Source organism: Peromyscus eremicus, chromosome 4, assembly GCF_949786415.1.
Source record: "Peromyscus eremicus chromosome 4, PerEre_H2_v1, whole genome shotgun sequence".
Taxonomy (NCBI): domain Eukaryota; kingdom Metazoa; phylum Chordata; class Mammalia; order Rodentia; family Cricetidae; genus Peromyscus; species Peromyscus eremicus.
Window position 1 is genome coordinate 129,305,649 of NC_081419.1, and position 19,102 is coordinate 129,324,750.

The window sequence follows — 19,102 nt, forward strand, 5'->3', positions numbered from 1 at the left end:
AAAGCTTTAGCAGGCACCCTCGCTCTCGAGGGTGGTAAGAAGTTAATGGATCAAAGTGCTCAGATGTCATGGAAGGTAGAGCCGTGAGCAGATTGAGAGGGACCCAGCCTCTGGAAGGAAGATAGGAAGCAGTTCACTCAGTCGTTAGGGCTTGTTCTTTCCTGGGGTCCCATGTGGGCAGTCTCCCATCCCTGTGCATTCTAGCAGACCCCCAGCTCTTGATGCTACCTGAGAGCGCTGGTCCTTTACCACCTACAAAAACGGTCCTGTGCTGCACGGAACCGGCAGCCCCTGGGCCTGTGATAAGGTTTATTGAACCCAAGTGCTGAACCTTTACAGCCCGCGTTGGAAGGAAGGCCTTCCAGAGCAGGGTTGAAAGGTTGGCACCCTGAGGTGTGTCCCTGTCCCTTGGATTAGTGTTTGTGGATGGGGCTGAAGATGACCTCGCTGATCTGTCCAGGGATGGTGTAGAAGACGAGGAGGAGGAAGAGAGTGATGAGCGCCAGCAGTAGCAGCAGGACCAGGATGCGCCAGTACCGGCGCCAGATGAAGAAGACGAAGGTCTTCAGGGGGTTCACAAACCAGTTGAAGGAGGTTTGGGGACGGCTGTTGGGGAAGGGTGGAGTGTCATGACCAGGAAACTCCTGCCAGTGGCCCCGCCTCCCTAAGTTGGGGCTACTTACTTAGGCTTCTCCAGAGGCTCTGGCTCTTTTCTCCCCTTCCCAACCGGCCGGTTCTCTGCCTCCTCCACAGTCAGCAGTTCAAACTCCGCCTCAACCTTCCCCTAGAAGGAAATGGTGAGGCCGTCAGTGGACACAGTCAAGCCCTGAGCTAGGCACTGGTTATTAGACTACGCACCGTGAGGATGTAGACGTTGCCACCCGTGTCTGTGAACTCCAGGTCCTCTGGCCGTCCCTTCCTCCTCCTCCTCTTGCGTTTCTTGCCAGCCTGAGCCTCTCGGGCCTCCCGCTCCACTTCTTCCACTTCCCTCATCTTCACTACGGGCCACCAGCCCCGCAATCGACGGCAGCGGAACAGGTTGCACCTCGGCCCCGCCCCACCAAGGGCTAGTTGAACAGAACAGTGCTCAGGGTCCCGGGCCCCCCTCACCATGTCTGGGAGCTGCAACTCCAGGGATCCTGTGAGAGCAAAACTCACGAGGTTAGGATGAGGGGTCGAAGAGACAGCCAAAGTACCAAAGGGAGAATACAGTGGTCAGACCACAGCCATAAACTTCCTAACCAGCCGGAGGTCCAGGACCATACCAAGGCAAGAATCAAAGGCCACGATGGAGATTCAGAGCAACGTCAGAAGGGTCCATGGGGAGGGCTGAGGCAGAGCCTTGGGTAGAAAGTTACTACACCACGTTCCCTGAACACCGAGATCAGGTAGAAAACAATGGTTCAAGCCTGGGTCTGAAGTCACAGGGCTCAAAGCTGGGTTAGAGTGGGAACCCAGGGACAGAGAAGAAAAGGCAGAGGCAAGGAAAATAGGAACAAAGCAAATGTAGGCTTGAGGCTAGTAAAAGCCAAGTACCAAGAAAGTCGTTGGCGGAGATTCGGTCGTAGTCCCAGACCTGAAGGACCAGCACAGCCGGCTGCCGGAACTCGGCCTCCTCCAGGGCGAAGGGTCCGGGCCTGCGCCGGACGCTCACCTCTCGCTCCGTCGGCAGGTAGTCAAAACGAAACACGAAGCGCCAATTGAAGTTGCCCTCTCCGGTCAGGGAGCTGAAGTGGACATCTGTCTCCTGTTTGTCGTGCTCCAGCCCCTTTACCCAGCTGGGGAGGAAGGCCACAGCAAGACGGGCATCAGGGCTGGGGCCACACCCAGAACCCAGCTCTCGGTGCACAGAGGGCCCGGACACAGGGTCGCCATTTACAGTTTCCCTTAGGACAGCCATTTGGCCAGCCCGGCCTGCAGGCCTACCTTTTCACATAGATGTCACTTGACATCTCTCCCGTGAGCGGATTCACGTCATCCAGAACCACATCTTCCGTGTTCCAGATGACAACTCTGAGCTCGTAGCTGGGGACAGAAGTGGTTTCTGACCGTTGAGAAGGATCCTGGGAGTGTGCTGGTCTAACACACTACTGTCCCTGTTTGAGTCCCCAGCGACTCTTAGACTGAGGTGGTGGCACACAGGACTGTAATCCCAGCTGCTCCAGAGGTGACAGCAGGAACATCCAGAGCTCAAGTTCATCCCCGAGGCTACCTGAAACCCTGTCCCCAAAGCACAACAACCAAGAAATCTTTGATCATTGTTCAGTTGGTAGAGTGCTTGCCTAGCATGTACAAGGACCTGGGTTCAGTCTCTAGCACACATACATGGCAAGGTGCAGTGGTACATGCCTGTAATCCCAACAATGGAGGGGTAGAGGCAGGAGGTCAGGAGAGTTCAAAGGCCATCCACAGCTGCATACCTAGCTCAGGGCTAGCTGGGGCTACACGAGGCCTTGTCTCAAAGACAAGAAAAGGAGGGGGGCTGTGCGAACAGAAAGGAACTGGGTCAGGTGTCACTGACCACTTCCCACTACAACGATGGCAGCATCAGGCGTGTTCTGACCCAAGCCAGCGAGGTTCTGCTTCCTGTGCATTTGGGGTAAGAAGCCTGAAACTGCGTGGCTGTCAGACGTGCAACCCAGAGTTCTGGGGTACAGAAAAGTGTGAGCAGGAAAGGAAACCAGAGACGGAAGGAACAGAACATTTTGGTTCTTCCCCGGCATGGCCTCATGGCTGTCATGGGGTTGCCTGGATATCTTTTCTTTTCTTCATTTATTGATTCTCTTTGGTTTGGTTTTGTTCAGATAGGGTCTCATGTAGCCCAGGCTAGCCTTGACCTGTCTATGAAACAGAGGCTGGCCTTTGAACTCCTGCTCCTCCTGTCTCTGCCTCGTGAGTACAAGGAATATAGGCATACACACCACCACACCTGTTTTCCCTCTGACTGCCCAACCACACTGTCAATCTATCTGCTTCTGCTGGGACAGGTTTGGGAGGGCCACCCAGAACTGGCCAATCCGTGGTACTTCAGCCCTGCCCACAGTGACAGGTTCAGAGAACAGCATCTAACCCCCCTACACCCTCAGTCAGTAGGAAGTGGCTATGAGCTTTTGCTTTAATAGGATTAGGTGTTTATTTGCTTTAATAGGATTTAGGTGGTAAGAGATGAGCCCAGCCCTCTTAGAAGCTACCTTGTTCGCCGGGCGGTGGTGGCGCACGCCTTTAATCCCAGCACTCGGGAGGCAGAGCCAGGCGGATCTCTGTGAGTTCGAGGAAGCTACACAGAGAAACCCTGTCTCGAAAAAAAAAAAAAGAAGCTACCTTGTTCTAGACTTCAGAAGGCTCTCCGAATGGCTGGAGAGACAACTCAGTGATTAAGAGCACTTGTTGCTCTTCCAAAGGACTCAGGTTCAGCTCCCAGCGTCCACAATGTGGCTCCAGTTTCAGGGGATCTGACACCCTCTTCTGACCTCTGCAGGCCCCAAGCATGCATGGGATACACAGACATACATGCAGGCAAAAGACACACACACACACACACACACACACACACACACACACAGATCCCTCAGAGGAACATCAAGAAGAACAGAGCCAGAGGTGGAACTTGACACTGCTGACAGGCACCAGGCATCTGGGTCAGTGTCTGAGTGCAGACACCTCACAGGACTGCACTCCTTGGGTTTGCTGACAGACATCTGGACTCTACAGACACCCAACGCTCACAGCTTATGGGGGCAAAGGGTAATAGAACTCACCTGCCTAAGTCAGAAGTCTTGGCCTGACTCTTGGGGGCTCAGATTTTCAGAGAGCAGAGGGGCCAAATTCTCTCACCTGATTGGCTGCCGAGGCTTGATGTCAACTGGGGGCGGGGCGGGCACATCACGGGGGAAGATGTCAATCCACATATGAAGGGATCCCTAAGAGCACAAAACCAGGCTGCAGGCTCTTGCTAGAGGACCCCTTCCCCCACAGCCTTGAATCTGGTGACTGCCCTGTCCCCAGCAGGGACAAGAGCCAGGGGCAGCAGCAGGAGTTAATGGGTAGATTTGGGGGTATTTGGATGAAGGTAGAGTTTGAAGTGAGGGTCCCACAGTCAAGACCGGGATGAGGTTCCAGAGTGAGGAAACTGAGCTCATGAGTAGGTTGTGGTCTCGAGGCCCAGACCTTAGTGAACGAGGATGGAGGTCAGGTTGGGAACCCTGGGCCTGACCCTTGTTGGCTCAGGGTTGGGGATCCTGTAGGACCAGAATCAGAACCAGTACAGCCCATGGCAGAGGTTCTCACTGACCCCAGGAGCCAGGGTCAGTGGCAGTGTAGTGTGTGGGCACAGGGCCTGGGAAAGGGGTCCAGAGTCGGGGGCAGTCTCGATGAGTCTCGGGAGTCTGAGGCCCCTTCACCTGCAACAGCCCTGGGCTGCGGGGATGGAACAGGGGCCGTGTTTCCACATGTTCAGGTACCAGCTGGATACCAAATCCTGGCATCTCCTGCCAACGCCGCAGCACGAGCAACGCTTGGGCCTCTTCAGAAGCCTCGTGTGTCACCTTGGGGTCCCTGCCGTCTGAAACAAGAGGGGTGTGGACTTCACCACAGTCCCCAGCTCTCCTCCCTCCTCTTCAGCAGCGCTCAGCTGAGGCTGCAGCAGATAAAGCCTGTGGCCTATGCTGGGCGTGGCTGCTCACACCTTTAATCCCAGCAGAGGCAGGAGGATCTCCAGGAATTTGAGGCAAGCCTGGTCTACATGAGTTCCAGGACAAACAGGGCTATGTAGAGACCTCCTTAACAGCTTTGTTCCCCCAGCCCACCCCCCAAAAAAGCCTGTGGCCTGGGAGAGCAAGTTCACCATTCACAGAACGCAGGGGTGGGGGAGGGGTGATGCTGCCGGAACTCCTGACTGTGAAGAGCCAGCCATTACCTTTGCTCAGACCCTGTTTAGAGACCGGACCACCGGTCTGGAGTGTGAACTCAATTCTGTAGGCACAGATTGTGTAGAGAGCGCTCTTCATCCTGTGCTCTGAGGGGGCTACAGAAGATCATCCTCCCGCCCCCCCAGCATCCAGGAACCGTGCCCTTACTCAGCCAAACTCACAAACATCCCTGTGCCTGTTGCCATCAGTGGGCTCTCCGGGCACACTGGCCTGGCACAGTGCCTGGCACACAGGGCCTGCTGTGCCCTGTGTCTTGGTCTGCCTCCCTCGTCCTCCCTATGGCCTGCCCAGCAGAGAGGGTCTGGTACCTGAAGGCGGAGCCTCGGACGGTGTCAGAAAAACTTTGTTGCCCACCTTGACGGCCCCAGCTCGGTATTCAGGGGCAGGGAGGCCACAGCGCTGGCACAGCCCCACCAGGATCTGTGAAGGCCGGAAGGCATCGCGCCAGGCATTATACCCATCCCTACCAGCAGAAGAGGACAGTGCATCAGCTCGAGCAGTGTGTGGGCAGTGAGCACAGAGACAGTGATGAGGAAGTGAAGCTCAATGAGGTCAAATGACCAATGTCGTACCAAAGCCCCAATAACGCTCAAGCCTTGGCTACTGAGCTAAGATGTCTTTCAAGGGGTTGGAGAGGCTCCCCTTCTGGCCGGGCGCCCTTCTGTAAGACTATAGTTTGGATACAAGAATGGGGCTGTGACAGCTGGGGGTGGGGGAGTGGGGTGGGGTGGGGTGCAACTGTTTGGCATGTGAAGGGCTTGTTGCATAAACATGAGGAGCCAAGTTCAAATCCCCAAAGCCCACATAGAAGTTGACATGTAGCGCAAGTGTCTGTAATCCCAGCTCCTATGGGAGATGGAGGTGGAGACAGGATATTCGGCGAGCTTATGAACCAGGCAGCCTGGCACACAGCAGTGAGGAGACCCTGCCTCACACAGGATGAAAGGAGAAGAGCAACATCCAAGTCGGTCCTCAGACTTTCACATGCATGTTGTGGAACATGCATGCCCAGATTCTCACACATGAAGGCACTCACACAAACACATTCGAAACACAAGATTAAAAACATTTTAAATGGAAATGTGAGCTTGAATGTGTTTGTTTCAGGAACGGGCCCTGCGAGACTCACACATCATACTGGGAGGCCAGCCCACAGTTGGCTCGGTGGTGGCTGTAGAATCTGTTCTCCAGGTCTATGTGGGTCTCCCCAATGAGGTCATCAGAACCCACGAGGTCATGATCGAATATGGCCACAGTCAGCTCTGGCTCGGCTGGGAGGGAAACGCTCAGCTCCAGGACCCTGGCCAGGAAGGAAAAAATGTCTAAAGACAGCTCTGTGCCCTCCAAGAGGACCTGGGGTGGCAGTCCAGCCCCCCACCATCACCAAGCCAAGTGCCGGAACAAGAGCTTGTGGAGCCCAGGACCCCCCATTCCCAAGCCCAGGGCCCAGCCTCACTCTCCAAAGACAGGGTGGAGTTGCTTGGGGATGTAGCGTTCCTTAGTGTCCCGCTGTTCCTTGCCAGCCCTCACCACCACGTAGGGGTCTGCCTTACCATTGGGATCCGCAGGAGCCAGGTTGGTAGCCTAGGGGGGTGGAATCCAAATCCAATGGAGTCAGGATTTGTCATCCTTGAAGCCTAGGCCTTGTTAGACCTGATCACAGGATTTTACCAGGGGCTGAAGGTTAAACCCAGGGCTTCCTCCATGCTAGTCAAGCACTCTGTTGACTGAGTCCCCTCACAACCCCGGCTCTTCTTTGTTACATTGTAAGAAAGAAATCAGTCCTGGCCATCTGCAGTATGAGCCGTGTTTAGAACTCACTGGGGAAGCAGAGAAGCAGGGGGCACTAGGACCCTGTTTTCCCCAGCCAGCTGCCCTATCTGGTGTTAACAGTTCAGCCAAGGGTTGACAAGTTAGAAAAATCTGTGACTCAGCCCATCGAGTAGGATGAGGTTTGGGGAGGGGACAATACTAGACACTGGGAAGAATTAGGAAGTACCACCCTAAAGAATACAGCCAATGAGAATTGGAGGCTGGGGTGGGGGATAGAGAAATGCGATTAGGGATATAAAACTCACTACTTTGTGCCAAATTGGCATGCCAGTCATTTTTGCCTTTTGTCCAGGTTGGGGACTGGCTTCTGAACTGAGAAAAAAACCCATCTTCCTTTTGCTACAGAGTCTCTAGGACTTTTATTATGAAGTGAGGGTCAGTGTGTCTCACCTACTTAAAGAACTCACTATATTCACCTTATGCCACTGTCTGAAAATTAAGGTCACGGAGATCTTTGTCATTCATTTTTCACAGCTATATAATACTCTGTTGTTCACCCATTGTGTGCCTCGGCACTTGTTTTGATAGTAACTTTTTATGTTTAGAAATATGTGGGGTTTTTCCTTCAAACTGTTCAGTCATCCTTTTTTTCAGGACTGGAGGTCAAACCCAGGGCTCCCTGTGTGCTAGGCAAATGCTCTACCACACAGCTACATCCCCAGCCGCCTCCTTTTAAGTATTCCTATCTTTGTGTGTGTGTGTGTGTGTGTGTGTGTGTGTGTGTGTGTGTGTGTATGTGTGCAGTGTGGTGTGGTGTGTACATGTACCTTCATTAATGTGTGCACATCTTCCTCAATTACTGTCTTATTTTTTGAGATTTGGCCTCTCACTAAACCAGCCATGCTAACTGGCCAGCAAATTTCAGTGGCCATCCCGACCCCGCCTTCTTTCTCTGTGCTGGGATTATGGGTGTACACCGACAAGTAAGTGCTGGGGACCCGAAAAGTCCTCACACTGGCACAGCAAACACTTTACCTACCGAGCCATCTCCCAGCCCTGTTCACTCTTGAGACAGAGTCTCGTGTAGCCCAGGCTGCCCTCAAACTTGCTTTGTGGCTGAGGATGACTTTGAACTCCTGACCTTCTTGTCTTCACCTCCTGAGTGCTGAGATTACAGGCATGTGCACACCTGCTTTGTGTGATTCTGGGGGTTAAATCCAGGGACTTTGTGTATGCTGGGAAAGTGCTCTACCAACTGAGCTATGTCTCCAGTCCAGGCTGGTCTTGAACTCACAGTCCTTCTATCTCAGCCTCCTAAGAAGCTGTGATCACAGGTCTGTGCTACCAGGCCCAGCTCCAGTTGCTTTTGTGTGTGTGTTCATGAGGGTATGCATGTGGGTGCATGTATGGGGAAGTCAAAGGCTGACTCCACAACCTCAGATGTTGTTCCTAGGTGTCCATCTTTTTTTTTTTTTTTTTTTTTTTTGAGACAGCGTCTCTCACTGGACTGGAACCTGCCAAGCAGGCTAGCCTGGCTGACCAGTGAGCCCCATCGACCTGTCTCCACCTCTCCAGTCCTGGGATTACAGACATGAATGGCCACACCCAGCTTGTTTGGCCTTTGTTTGCTTCCTTGTTTCTGGCTGATTGGCTTCTTTGGCTTGGTAAGGGTTTTTGTTTTAATTTAATTTTATGTGTACGGGTATTTTGCCTGCATGTATATCTATGCACCATATGCATGTTTCAGGCAGGGGCCAGGAGAGAGCATCAGATCCCCCGGAACCATAGTTACAGATGCTTATGAGCTGTCATATGGGTGCTGGGAATCCAATCTGTGTCCTTTGGAAGAGCAGCCAATGCTCATAACTGCTGAGCCACCTCTCAGGCCTTGGTTTGGTATTTTGATCATTCGGCCTCCATTTCCCAAATTTTAGGATTACTGTGCACTACACCTAGTTATGGTTTGGATTTTGTTTGTTTGTTTAGGGGTGTTTTGTTGTTTTTGTTCTTGTTTTTTGTCTCACTATGTAGTCCAGGCTGGCCTCAAATTCACAGTAATCTTCCTGTCTCAGCTTCCTGAGAGCTGGGATTCCAGATATGATCCTAAAATTGTTGTTTCCTCTGCCTAGTGCTGGGGATAGACCCCAAGGCCTGGAGGAACACTTTGGCTCAAGCGCTCTGAGCTAAACCTCAGCTCTCAGAACTGAGTTTTCTGGATTAAACAGATAATATAAATCTAGGCTTAGATCGATGTGGGGACACACTAAAGACACATCCTCAGGAAGACTTGTTTCCCTTCCCAGCGGGCAAGCTGCCTCTCGGCCTACCTTTCAAGGAGGCCCTGCTTCATGCAGGGTCTTGTTTCCAGCCCCTTCCCTTGCTCAGACTCTAAGAAGCCAAGGCCAAGGTTCAGATGTGGACAAACTGAGCTGAGTTCCGCAGCTCATGGTTGGTTTGGAATCACTGCCGCTGCCTCCCCACTCAGGGAAAAGGAGAATTCCCCTTTCTTCAGAGCTTTGTGTTCATTAATAAAAAGACTTTGAGAAGAGAATTTGACATTGCTGCTGCCGTTGTTGCTGTTATAGCAGTGGCGGCCACCGCTGCTACTGTTTCTGGGATTACCATTTCATAATTGGTTACTACAGCTAGCACAGTGGAGACCCTGGCAGCAAAAGTAGCTACCACAGTTAGTTAATCTTTCATTCTATTGGGCATGATAAATTTAATTCAATAGTTATATACATTTTGATTGGCTTTGAAAATTATAAATTTATAAACTCAAGTTCCATTTGCTTTTGGGATACCATCTTACAAGGACTCCAATTTGCAGTAAGGCTCCTTAAGGAAGGGAATGGCTCAGTTGCCTTTAGCCTTCTGGCTATGGGTGGGTTAGGACTTCTGTTTGTCTTTTCTGTGTCGAACACACAGATTGCAAGCCCAGCACCACTTTGAGATCTTTGGCAGCAGTTAACTCTGCAGCTCACACACGATTGAGCCTGTATGATAATGAGTATTCAGAGAGATGGCTCAGTGGTTAAGAGCACTGACTGCTCTTCTGGAGGACCCGGGTTCAATTCCCAGCACCCACACGGCAGCTAACAACTGTCTGTAACTCCAAGATCTGACACCCTCACACAGACATACGTGCAGGCAAAACAAATAAAATAAAAATAAATTATTTTTTAAAAATATGAGTATTCAGAGACGGGTAATGCCTGGGAGGGCGCTCACCAACCTAAGACAGAATGCCTGTGTGGCTTGGGCAGGCGTCTCCATGACGGGTAAGGTGACCTGCTGACATCCCACGCAACCTAAGTCAGAAGCTCATTTTTTAGTAAAAGGGGGACCTGTAGGGCCCTGCCCCTCCCCCCCCCTTTTGGGTAACTGTTGCCTTGCTTGATGACCTTGACCTTGATATCCTCCCTATGCTAATTCCCTGCCGGGTTCCACCCTCCTGAATGCTTAAGGGAAGTTCCTTGTCTGTGTATCCTGCATAATGGGCATTAACAGCTTAGATGCAAGATTGTAAAACATGGGTAGGGAACTTCTGCCCTCTGGGGTTCTCCCATTGTGCTGTAAGCCTGTATTTAAGACCTCCTCCCTCCTTCAATATATGACACTTGGCATTAAAATAAATAAATAAATAAATAAAATAAAAAGACTTTGTCTAATATGTCTAGACGTATTACAAAGGAATTTATCTCAGAGCACCCTGTCTACCTTATTGCCAGAAGACACATGGTCAAGATGAGTCCCACTACCTAGCGTTACCATAAGAGGATCAGATGCAGACTCAGAATGTCTCTTCCAGTAATGTCTTAGAATCCCTAAGTCAGGTCACAGCATCTGCTCCGGTGACAGAGAAACCTGCTCGTCCCCTGTTTCTCCTCAAGACTCCTTTAAGAAAATTCCAGGGCCCTGCGAGTCTCTGCATGACAGCCATAGCAATGGAAGGAACTCAGGGTATTTGACCAAAAGGCATTCTGGAACTGGGGATCTCGAGTTACAGCTTTCGGCTCTCCTAACCCCAGAACAAAAACATGAATAAATCCTGCCACAAGCAAGCTTTGTGAGGGAGAGATCTAATCACACCCAAGATTTCTACCTCAACCTGAAGGAGCAGGCCTCTGTGACCCTTGAGGGACCTTCGAAAGCCTATTTTCTGTAGACTCCATGCTGTTTGCCTCTGCTACCATGGGGATGAGCCCGGGACTGAGGACACTCACCTTCACTACATACACTCTAACAAGAAGCTTGATGGGCCGGTTCTGGGGGATCCCCCTGGAGATCTGAGGCTCCGAGAAAGATGTAGCCTCTGACTCAGGGTAAATGAGGAAGGAACCCTGGAGTGGAGGAGACAGCAAAGGGCATAAGAAAGGGGCTGTTGCTTTTGTTGTTGTTTAATTACATTAGATTTATTTTATGTGTGAGTATTTGGCCTGCATGTATGTCTGTGAGATCTTAGTTCCCGAGAAGGTCAGAAGAGGGTGTCAGACTCCCTGAAACTGTGGTACTGGGAATGGAACCCTGGTCCTCTCCAAGAGCAGCCAGTGTTCTTAACCACTGAGCCACCTTTCCAGCCCATAAGAAAGCTTTACCAGTCCTTTCTCAGGCTCCCATTCTTCCCCTGAGCATACCTTGAACTTGCCCACAACGTGTTCAGATCCTTCCTCGCCATCTCCACCCTGGCCGCCTTGCCCTCTGTACAGGGGGAACACATTCAGCCAGTCTTCAAAGTGGTTAAACTCGTCCTCTAAGGAGCTGTTGTAGATCTGAAAGGTGAGGGGCCTCAGTGACAACTCTGTACCCCAAATCTAAGGGGCAACCTTCTCCCCAACACCCCGTCTACCTTCAAGGTGGCAACTGCTTTTTTCCGAGGTACAGAAATTTTGCTATCAGCACCCCCTTGCTCCTGGGCCTCCCTGTCTACAGAAATGAGACAGGTCCCATCTGGAAACAGCAGAAATGGTCCAGGTAAGAAATGTGGGGATGGGCTTGAGAGGAGAGATGGAGAAAAAAGTCTCGACTCTCACCTGGGTCCCCAGTGTCCTCCATCTCATCCTCATTGAAGTTGGACTGAAATCAAAAGGCAGGTCAGAGATCCCCCTCACACTCCCCTCCTTGGCCCACCCCCTTCTCCAGCTCTCAGTCATTTCCTTTTTAAAGTTGCCTTTATTGTCCAGTCCTGTGCTGGTGAAGTCAGTCACCAGCACCTACATCTGGTCACTGAGCCCTTGAAATGAGGTCAGTCTGCGCTCCAAGGTGCTGTGAGTTGGAACACACACACCAGACTTACTATGAGAATGTAAAATAGCTTATTATTAATTTTTACGATAATTACTGGTTGGAACAATAGTTTGTATGTATTAATAAAGCTATTAAAATTATTCTCATTTGTTTCCTTTTACTTTTTCAATGTGGCTATTAACAAAAATTAAAATAAAAAAATTTTGAGACAGAGTTTCATGTTGGTATAAGCTGGCTTTGAACTCCTGATTCTTCTGTTACCACCTCCCAGATGCTCACTGGACAGGTGTGTGACGCCATACCCAAGTTTAGGAACTAAAATTCTGCACTCACTTTGTTTTTTTTTTGAGACAGGGTCTCACTGTGTGTCCCTGCCTGTTCTGGAATTTGTTATGCAGACCCAGGCTGGCTTCAAACTCACAGTACAGGTATTAAGGATGCGCACCACCATGCTGGGCTCAAGTCCTGTTTTATTAGACACAGAGCACTGGGAGGCAGAGGTACTAATGTCCAACTACTAAAAGTGTGGTGAAGAAGAGAAGAGATGGCTACAATAAAGAGCTCTGAATACACAGGGATCTGCTGGATGAGACCCCCCCTCTTGCCTTTCCTCTCCAGTTCCTGCCCTAGGCCGCGCTCCGCCCACCTGGCCCAGGCCGCGCTCCGCCCACCTGGCCCAGGCCGCGCTCCGCCCACTTGCCCCAGGCCGCGCTCTGCCCACCTGCCCCTGGAGCTCCTGCAGTGAGGCATAGTACTTGGACCACCAGTCCATCTCTTCTGGGTCTGGGATGTCCTCCGCCAGCTCAGGGCCTTGACCCACGAGCCCTAAGGTGAGCTTTCTCAGAGGAGCCTGAGGCAGAGAGGACTGTGTTGCTCTCAGCCAGCACCACCACAAACCCTGACATCCCTCTACAGCCCCAGGAACACCCCATCACCTTCAGGAGCCGGCTGGATAGTCCTGCTTCAGCCACGAAGGGGTCCTGAGACTGCTCTCCTGGGAGTAAGGACATGATCCCGTGAGTTTAGGCCAGTGGAAATCAGACTCCAGGCCCCACTGGGTGGACCCCTGGAGCCATCTCTACCACGATCCAGAGGGGCTTCTATCTGGTGGCCCCTACAGAGAAGACTCCTAACCTTGAGGCCTCGGGGACACCACGACTCCTGTATCCTCCTCTGTTTCCTCCTCCTCAGGGGGATCCTCATGACCTTGGAGTGCGAATCGCAGCATGTGGGGGACAATATGGGAACCCACAAGGACAGTTCGGCCAAAGGCCTGGCGTTCAATCACCAGGATGCTGAGCGGGGGTTGCAGATACGGCTGTTCTGGCAAGTCCTAGAGACAAGAGAACAGGAAGTGACTCCCAGCCCTGGGGAAGGAGGAAAGGAGCACAAGTGGGTGGGGAACAAGATCTGGGCTCAGACCTGCCACACTGTCAGTCACAATGACCTTCTGACTCTTCGCCCCAGCTAAAGAAGGGACTAAGTATATTGACACAACTGATACAAAGGAACTTTGGCACCTACGAAGTGTGGCCCGAAACATGGGTTAGTGTTGTTCTTAGGGGATGAATGCTCAACCTGCACACACACACACACACACACACACACACACACACACACACACATATATATGAAAATATGTATGGACTTTGACCAAGAGATTCCCTAACTGTCCCCTGGCACCCAAGAGGGACAAAGACCATGATCGTTCCACTAGATCATTGGCTCATTTATTTTATATAAAGAGGAGGAATAGAGAGATACATCAGAGAAAAGCATCTACCTTTCCCTGAAATTAAATTATTATTAGTTTTAAAAAGGTTTTAATATGATGCTATGTAGCCCTGGCTGGCCTGGAACTTGCTATGTTGACCAGGCTAGCTTCAGAGTTGCTATGATTCTCCTTCTGCTGCCTTCTAAGTTCTGGGATTACAGAAGTATGCCACCATGTCCTAAAAATGAATAATAATCATAGCTGGGCATGGTGGCACATGCCATGATTCCCAGTACTCAGGAGGCATAGGCTGGTGGATATCTGGATCTTTGTGAGTTTGAGGCCAGCCTGGCCTACATAGTGAGTTCCAGGACAGCCAGAGCTATATAGTGAGATCCTCTCTCAAAAACAAACAAAAAAAATGAGTAATAATCTGAAGTAAATTGTGAAAAATCAGTATTCACACACATGACTTTTTCTCAATTGGATACAACCTAGAATCGCCTAGGAAGAGAGTCTCAGTGAGAGAATATCTATATAATAAATGGACTGAGAAACAAAAAAAAATTACTAAAGGCAAAGAGGGTCATTCTACAGTGGTAAGTTGGAAGCTAAAACAACTGTAAATAAATACAAAGCACCTAATAACAGAATTCAAAATCAAGTAAAAAGTGACGGATGAGGTTGGGGGCGGGGTAGCCATACTGCATGTGTCTAGCATGTGCGATTCACAGGGTCCAATACACAAAGCTGGAAAAGAAAAGCGACAGACCTGAGAAACACGGAGCAGAGTGTGGAATATTCCTTTACACTGTGTGAATATATGTCACTGTGATTGGTTTAATAAAGAAGCTGAGTGGCCTATAGCTAGGCAGGATAAGTTTATGGGGGAAACAGTCTAAGAGGATGCTGGAAAGAAGAAGGGAGGCATCCCAGCGGAGATGCCATGAGACGTAGAGTGAGCAGGATGGGAAGTGCAAACATGAGGCAAAAGAGCCTCAGGGCAGCACACAGGTTAATAGAAATGGGTTAATCTAAGTTATAAGAGCTAGCTAAAAAAGAAGCCTAAGCTATCGGCCAAGCATTTATAATTAACATTAAGTCTCTGTGTGGTTATTTGGAGAGCAGCTGGTGGGACAGAAAATTCTGCCTACATAATAGCTTGATATTTCAATACATAATGTTGATAATGGGTAGAGTAACTAGACAGAAAACAATGAAGAAGGTCTGTTCAAGAGGTGTGAGAAACACTATGAAACAACTTGACCCAACTGATATATCTACAGACCACTAAGCTCAACAAGAAAGTACATTCATTTTGCACAATGGGAAAAGTGTGTGCTGCCCCATTTGAACCTTGGAATAAGGAATGAAGGAAACTCCTTAGTATAGTCTGAATGTATATGTTCCCATAAACACATCACTTGGAACATAAGGTGACAGTATTAAAGCAGGATCTTGATGCTTTAATACAAGATAAATAGGATTTATCTTGATGCACACACCTAAATCCCAGCATTTGGGAATCATGGGATACATGTCAAGTTTGAGGTTAGCTTGAGTTACATAGTAGGGCATTGCCTCTAAAAAACAGAAATAGGATTGGCTGTTTGGGCGTTTGATTTTGTGTTTAATTTTTGCAGCTCCTTGTATTTCCTAGATATTAAGCCCCATCTTAAGTATACAGTTTTCAAAGGTTTTTTTTTTTTTAAAAAGAAAAGAAACAAATGGCCAACAACAACAACGTGAATGGGTGTTTTGCCTGTATGTATATGTACCATGTGCATGCAGTGCCCAAAGAGGCCAGAAGAGGGCACTAGATTCCCTAGAACTGGAGTCATACACAGTTGTGAGCCACCATCTGGGTGCTGGGAGTTGAACCCAGGTCCTCTGAAAGAGTAGCCAATGCCCTTAACTGCTTAGCCATCTCTGCAGCCTCACAATAAATATTTTTTTAAAGTGTTCAACATCCTTAGCCATTAAGGAAATGCAAATTAAAACTACTTCGAAATTTCCATCTCACCCCAGTCAGAATGGCGATCGTTAAGAAAACATCTAAGGTTGCCAGGCGGTGGTGGCACATGCCTTTAATCCCAGCACTCAGGAGGCAGAGGCAGGCAGACCTCTGTGAGTTCGAGGCCAGCCTGGTCTCCAAAGTGAGTTCCAGGAAAGGTGCAAAGCTACACAGAGAAACCCTGTCTCAAAAAACAAAAAAAAAAACAAAAACAAAAAAAAAAATCAGAAGAAAAAAGAAAAGAAAACATGTAAGGGGCCGAGAGGTGTCTCAGCAAGTGAAAGTGCTTGCTGCCAAGGCTGATGACATAAACTCCATCTCCACTGTCGCCACGGTGGAAGGAAGAAGTGACTCCCACAGGTTGTCCTCTGACCTCCACACGTGGCCATCACGTGCGTCCACAATGCACACGTGAGACCACAAACACAATTTTAAAATGTAATAAATATATTTTTTAAAAAAAAGAAGAAACAAGAAATGCTGGCAAGGATGTGGGGAAAGAGGAGCCGTTACTTAACGTGAGTGCATGGGAAGCCAGTGTGGACATTTATCGAAAAAGCTACAAAGTGCTGGCAAGGTGGCTCAGTGGGTAAAGCACTCACTGTGCAGGCCTGAGCACTGAGAGCCATGGAAGGGGAGAACTGACTCCACACAGCTGTCTTCTGGCCTCCACGTGAGGGGGAGGGGAGGGGAGGGGAGGGAGAGGAGAGGGGAGAGGAGAGGGAGGGAGGGAGGGGAGGGGAGGGGAGGGAGGGAGGGAGAGGGGAGGGAGGGAGGAGAGGGGAGGGAGGGAGGGGAGGGGAGGGAGGGAGGGGAGGGGAGGGGAGGGAGGGGAGGGGAGGGGAGGGAGGGAGGGGAGGGGAGGGAGGGAGGGGAGGGGAGGCGAGGGGAGGGGGAGGGGGGGGAGAGGGGATGGGAGGAGAGGGGGGTTGGGGAGGGGGTAGGGGAGGGGGGTTGGGGAGGGGGGAGGGGAGGGGGGAGGGGAGGAGAGGGAGGAGGAGGGGGGAGGGGGAGGGGGAGGGGAGGAGGGGGAGGGGAGGAGGGGGAGGGGAGGGGAGGAGGGGGAGGGGGAGGGGGAGGAGGGGGGGAGGGGAGGGGAGGGGACAAGAGAGGACAGAAGGGAAGGATACTGCATTGGACCTGAGCCCAATGGCTCACAACTCTAATCCCAGTATTCAAGAGGCGACAGCCGGATCTAAAGTCCCAGGCCAGCCTGGGCCGCACAGTGAGACCCTGGCTCAAACAATAAGTAAGGAAAAAGAGGATAGAATAACTGAATCTCAACTAATACAATCATTTGTCTGCATGTGGCAGCAGACACAATTAATCCCAGCACTCAGGAGGCAGAAGCAGATGGATTTTCATGAGTTTAAGGCCTGCCTGTCTACATAATGAGTTCCAGGTCAGCCAGTGTTACCATGTCTCAAAATAAAGTAAGTAAAGCCAAAAGGACAAATGACTTGATGAGACCCTAAACTGTATTGGCAGAATTTGACCTCCAAACCCATTCAAGCATAACTGAAACTACACGAGGGTAAGGAAGCCACTCAGTTGTGTGGTACTCGTCTCCATGTGCGATGCACTGGCTTCATGCTCCAGCACCTGCCCCTCAAAGACCATTGAACTAAATCATTTTTTAAATATACTGTATGTCTCACATTTTGTGTGCATGCATGTGTGTGTGTGTGTGTGGGGGGTATGTACATGAGGACAAGCGCCTGCCGAGGCCAGAGGTTTGACAGACCTGGAGCTGGACCTGACGTGGCTGCTGGAACTCATGTCCTCTGAAGAGCTTTGCTGGCTCTCCGTGGTTGAGGCATCTTGGGAGCCCCCGGACTGTATTTCCTTCTCATCCCCTGTGTTTCAGAGACTGGACAGTTTTTCTCATGTTTATCATTCAGGACTCTTCCATTCAATAGAGCCAAGAGAATGCCACCAGTCTAAACATTAATCCAGGGGTCAGGGAACTGTAGCCACGGTTCACGCCCCTCCCACTGCTAGTTTTTGTTTGTTTGTTTTGGTTTGGTTTGGTTTGGTTTGGTTTGGTTTTTCGAGACAGGGTTTCTCTGTGTAGCTTTGCGCCTTTCCTGGGACTCACTTGGTAGCCCAGGCTGGCCTCGAACTCACAGAGATCCGCCTGGCTCTGCCTCCCGAGTGCTGGGATTAAAAGCGTGCGCCACCACTGCCCGGCTCCACTGCTAGTTTTTATAAGTAAAGTTTTTCAGAACACAGTCATATTTATTTCCACACTGTCTATTGCTGTTTTCATCTACAGTAGCAAAGGTGAATAGTTGCAGATAAGAGCCCATAACATTTGGTCTTGGTCTTTGTTGGAGAATGCTGCTCCTGAATCAGCTTGCCGCAGCCAGCTGGAATTCACGACCCACTGCCTCCTTCACTCATGTCCTGACCCACACTCCTCACCACTGTCACATGCTGGACAAGTTCTGTGAAGTTAGAGCTCTCGCGGTAGCTGGCCAGAACTTCAGACTCCACGCGTCTCCCAGCCACTTCTAGAACAACCTGAGGTCTCTCCACCTCAAACAGGTGTACACGACCCAGGCCTCGCAGACCCCAGAACAGCACCTAAGTTCGGGAAGGGGGAGATTCAAGGGTTTGAAGGTGATATGGAGCCTCCAGTTGGGGGAAGGGAAGAGGCCTTGTATGCTGTCGTTACCTCAATACGGAACGCCCTGAGCACAGGGCGCACATTAGGAGGCAGGGACAGGCGTCCAGAGATGGGCTCAACCAGGGATGCCAGATCCTGGGGCTCTACATCACTAGGCACTGAAGGCTATGAGAAAAAATAAATTAGAACTCACGCCAAAACAGAGAAAGCCTAGGCTGGAGACGGGCTATGGGTTTTTGTGTTGGTTTGAACGAAGATGGCCCCCAAAGGGAGTGGTACTTTAGGAGGTGTGGTTTTGTTGGAGTAGGTATGGCCTTGTTGGAGGAAGTGTGTCACTGTGGGGATGGACTTTGAGGTTTCCTATGTCCAAGCTACACCCAGTGAAACAGTTCACTTCCTGGTACCTGTGAGTCAAGATGTAAGGACTCAGCTCCAGCACCGTGTCTGCCTGCATGTGGCCATGTCCCACCATGATGATAATGGACTAAACCTCTAGAACTGTAAGGCACCCCATTAAATGTTTTCCTTTATAAGAGTTGCCATGGTCATGGTGTCTCTTCACAGCAATAGAAACCCTAACTGAGACAGTCTCTGTGAAGTACAAATGCAGGGGAGCCAGCCAAGGCTGGATGTATGGGAAGGATTTCCAGAAAGCACATGTGTGTACGGAAAGCCATGTGGGAGCCCGAGGCATGCACAGTGGGTAAACCCAGGAGGAACAGAAGTCTGGGTTCTCTAGGGTTAAAATCCTGGCAAGATGAACCTTAGATATGGCCATCTGTAATCCTGGGGTCAGG

At 50.5% G+C, this 19,102-nt stretch overlaps 1 protein-coding gene across 1 annotated transcript in view; it reads right to left on the reverse strand.

The window, feature by feature from the left end:
• Positions 1-301: 301 nt before the first annotated feature.
• The window catches only part of LOC131908675 (fer-1-like protein 4), a 39,159-nt gene continuing 20,358 nt past the window's right edge, over positions 302-19,102 (reverse strand). Inside the window, exons 27-45 of the mRNA XM_059259709.1 lie at positions 18,354-18,470; positions 18,101-18,262; positions 13,083-13,281; positions 12,884-12,942; positions 12,670-12,798; positions 11,735-11,777; positions 11,551-11,651; positions 11,339-11,473; positions 10,928-11,044; positions 6,385-6,512; positions 6,058-6,228; positions 5,237-5,391; positions 4,401-4,561; positions 3,835-3,920; positions 1,927-2,025; positions 1,537-1,778; positions 859-1,139; positions 684-784; positions 302-606 (exon numbers count right to left, since the gene is read on the reverse strand). Of these exons, the coding sequence (XP_059115692.1) occupies positions 414-606; positions 684-784; positions 859-1,139; positions 1,537-1,778; positions 1,927-2,025; positions 3,835-3,920; positions 4,401-4,561; positions 5,237-5,391; positions 6,058-6,228; positions 6,385-6,512; positions 10,928-11,044; positions 11,339-11,473; positions 11,551-11,651; positions 11,735-11,777; positions 12,670-12,798; positions 12,884-12,942; positions 13,083-13,281; positions 18,101-18,262; positions 18,354-18,470 (2,679 nt within the window). The 3' untranslated portion in view covers positions 302-413. The remainder of the gene's footprint in view (positions 607-683; positions 785-858; positions 1,140-1,536; positions 1,779-1,926; positions 2,026-3,834; positions 3,921-4,400; positions 4,562-5,236; positions 5,392-6,057; positions 6,229-6,384; positions 6,513-10,927; positions 11,045-11,338; positions 11,474-11,550; positions 11,652-11,734; positions 11,778-12,669; positions 12,799-12,883; positions 12,943-13,082; positions 13,282-18,100; positions 18,263-18,353; positions 18,471-19,102) is intronic.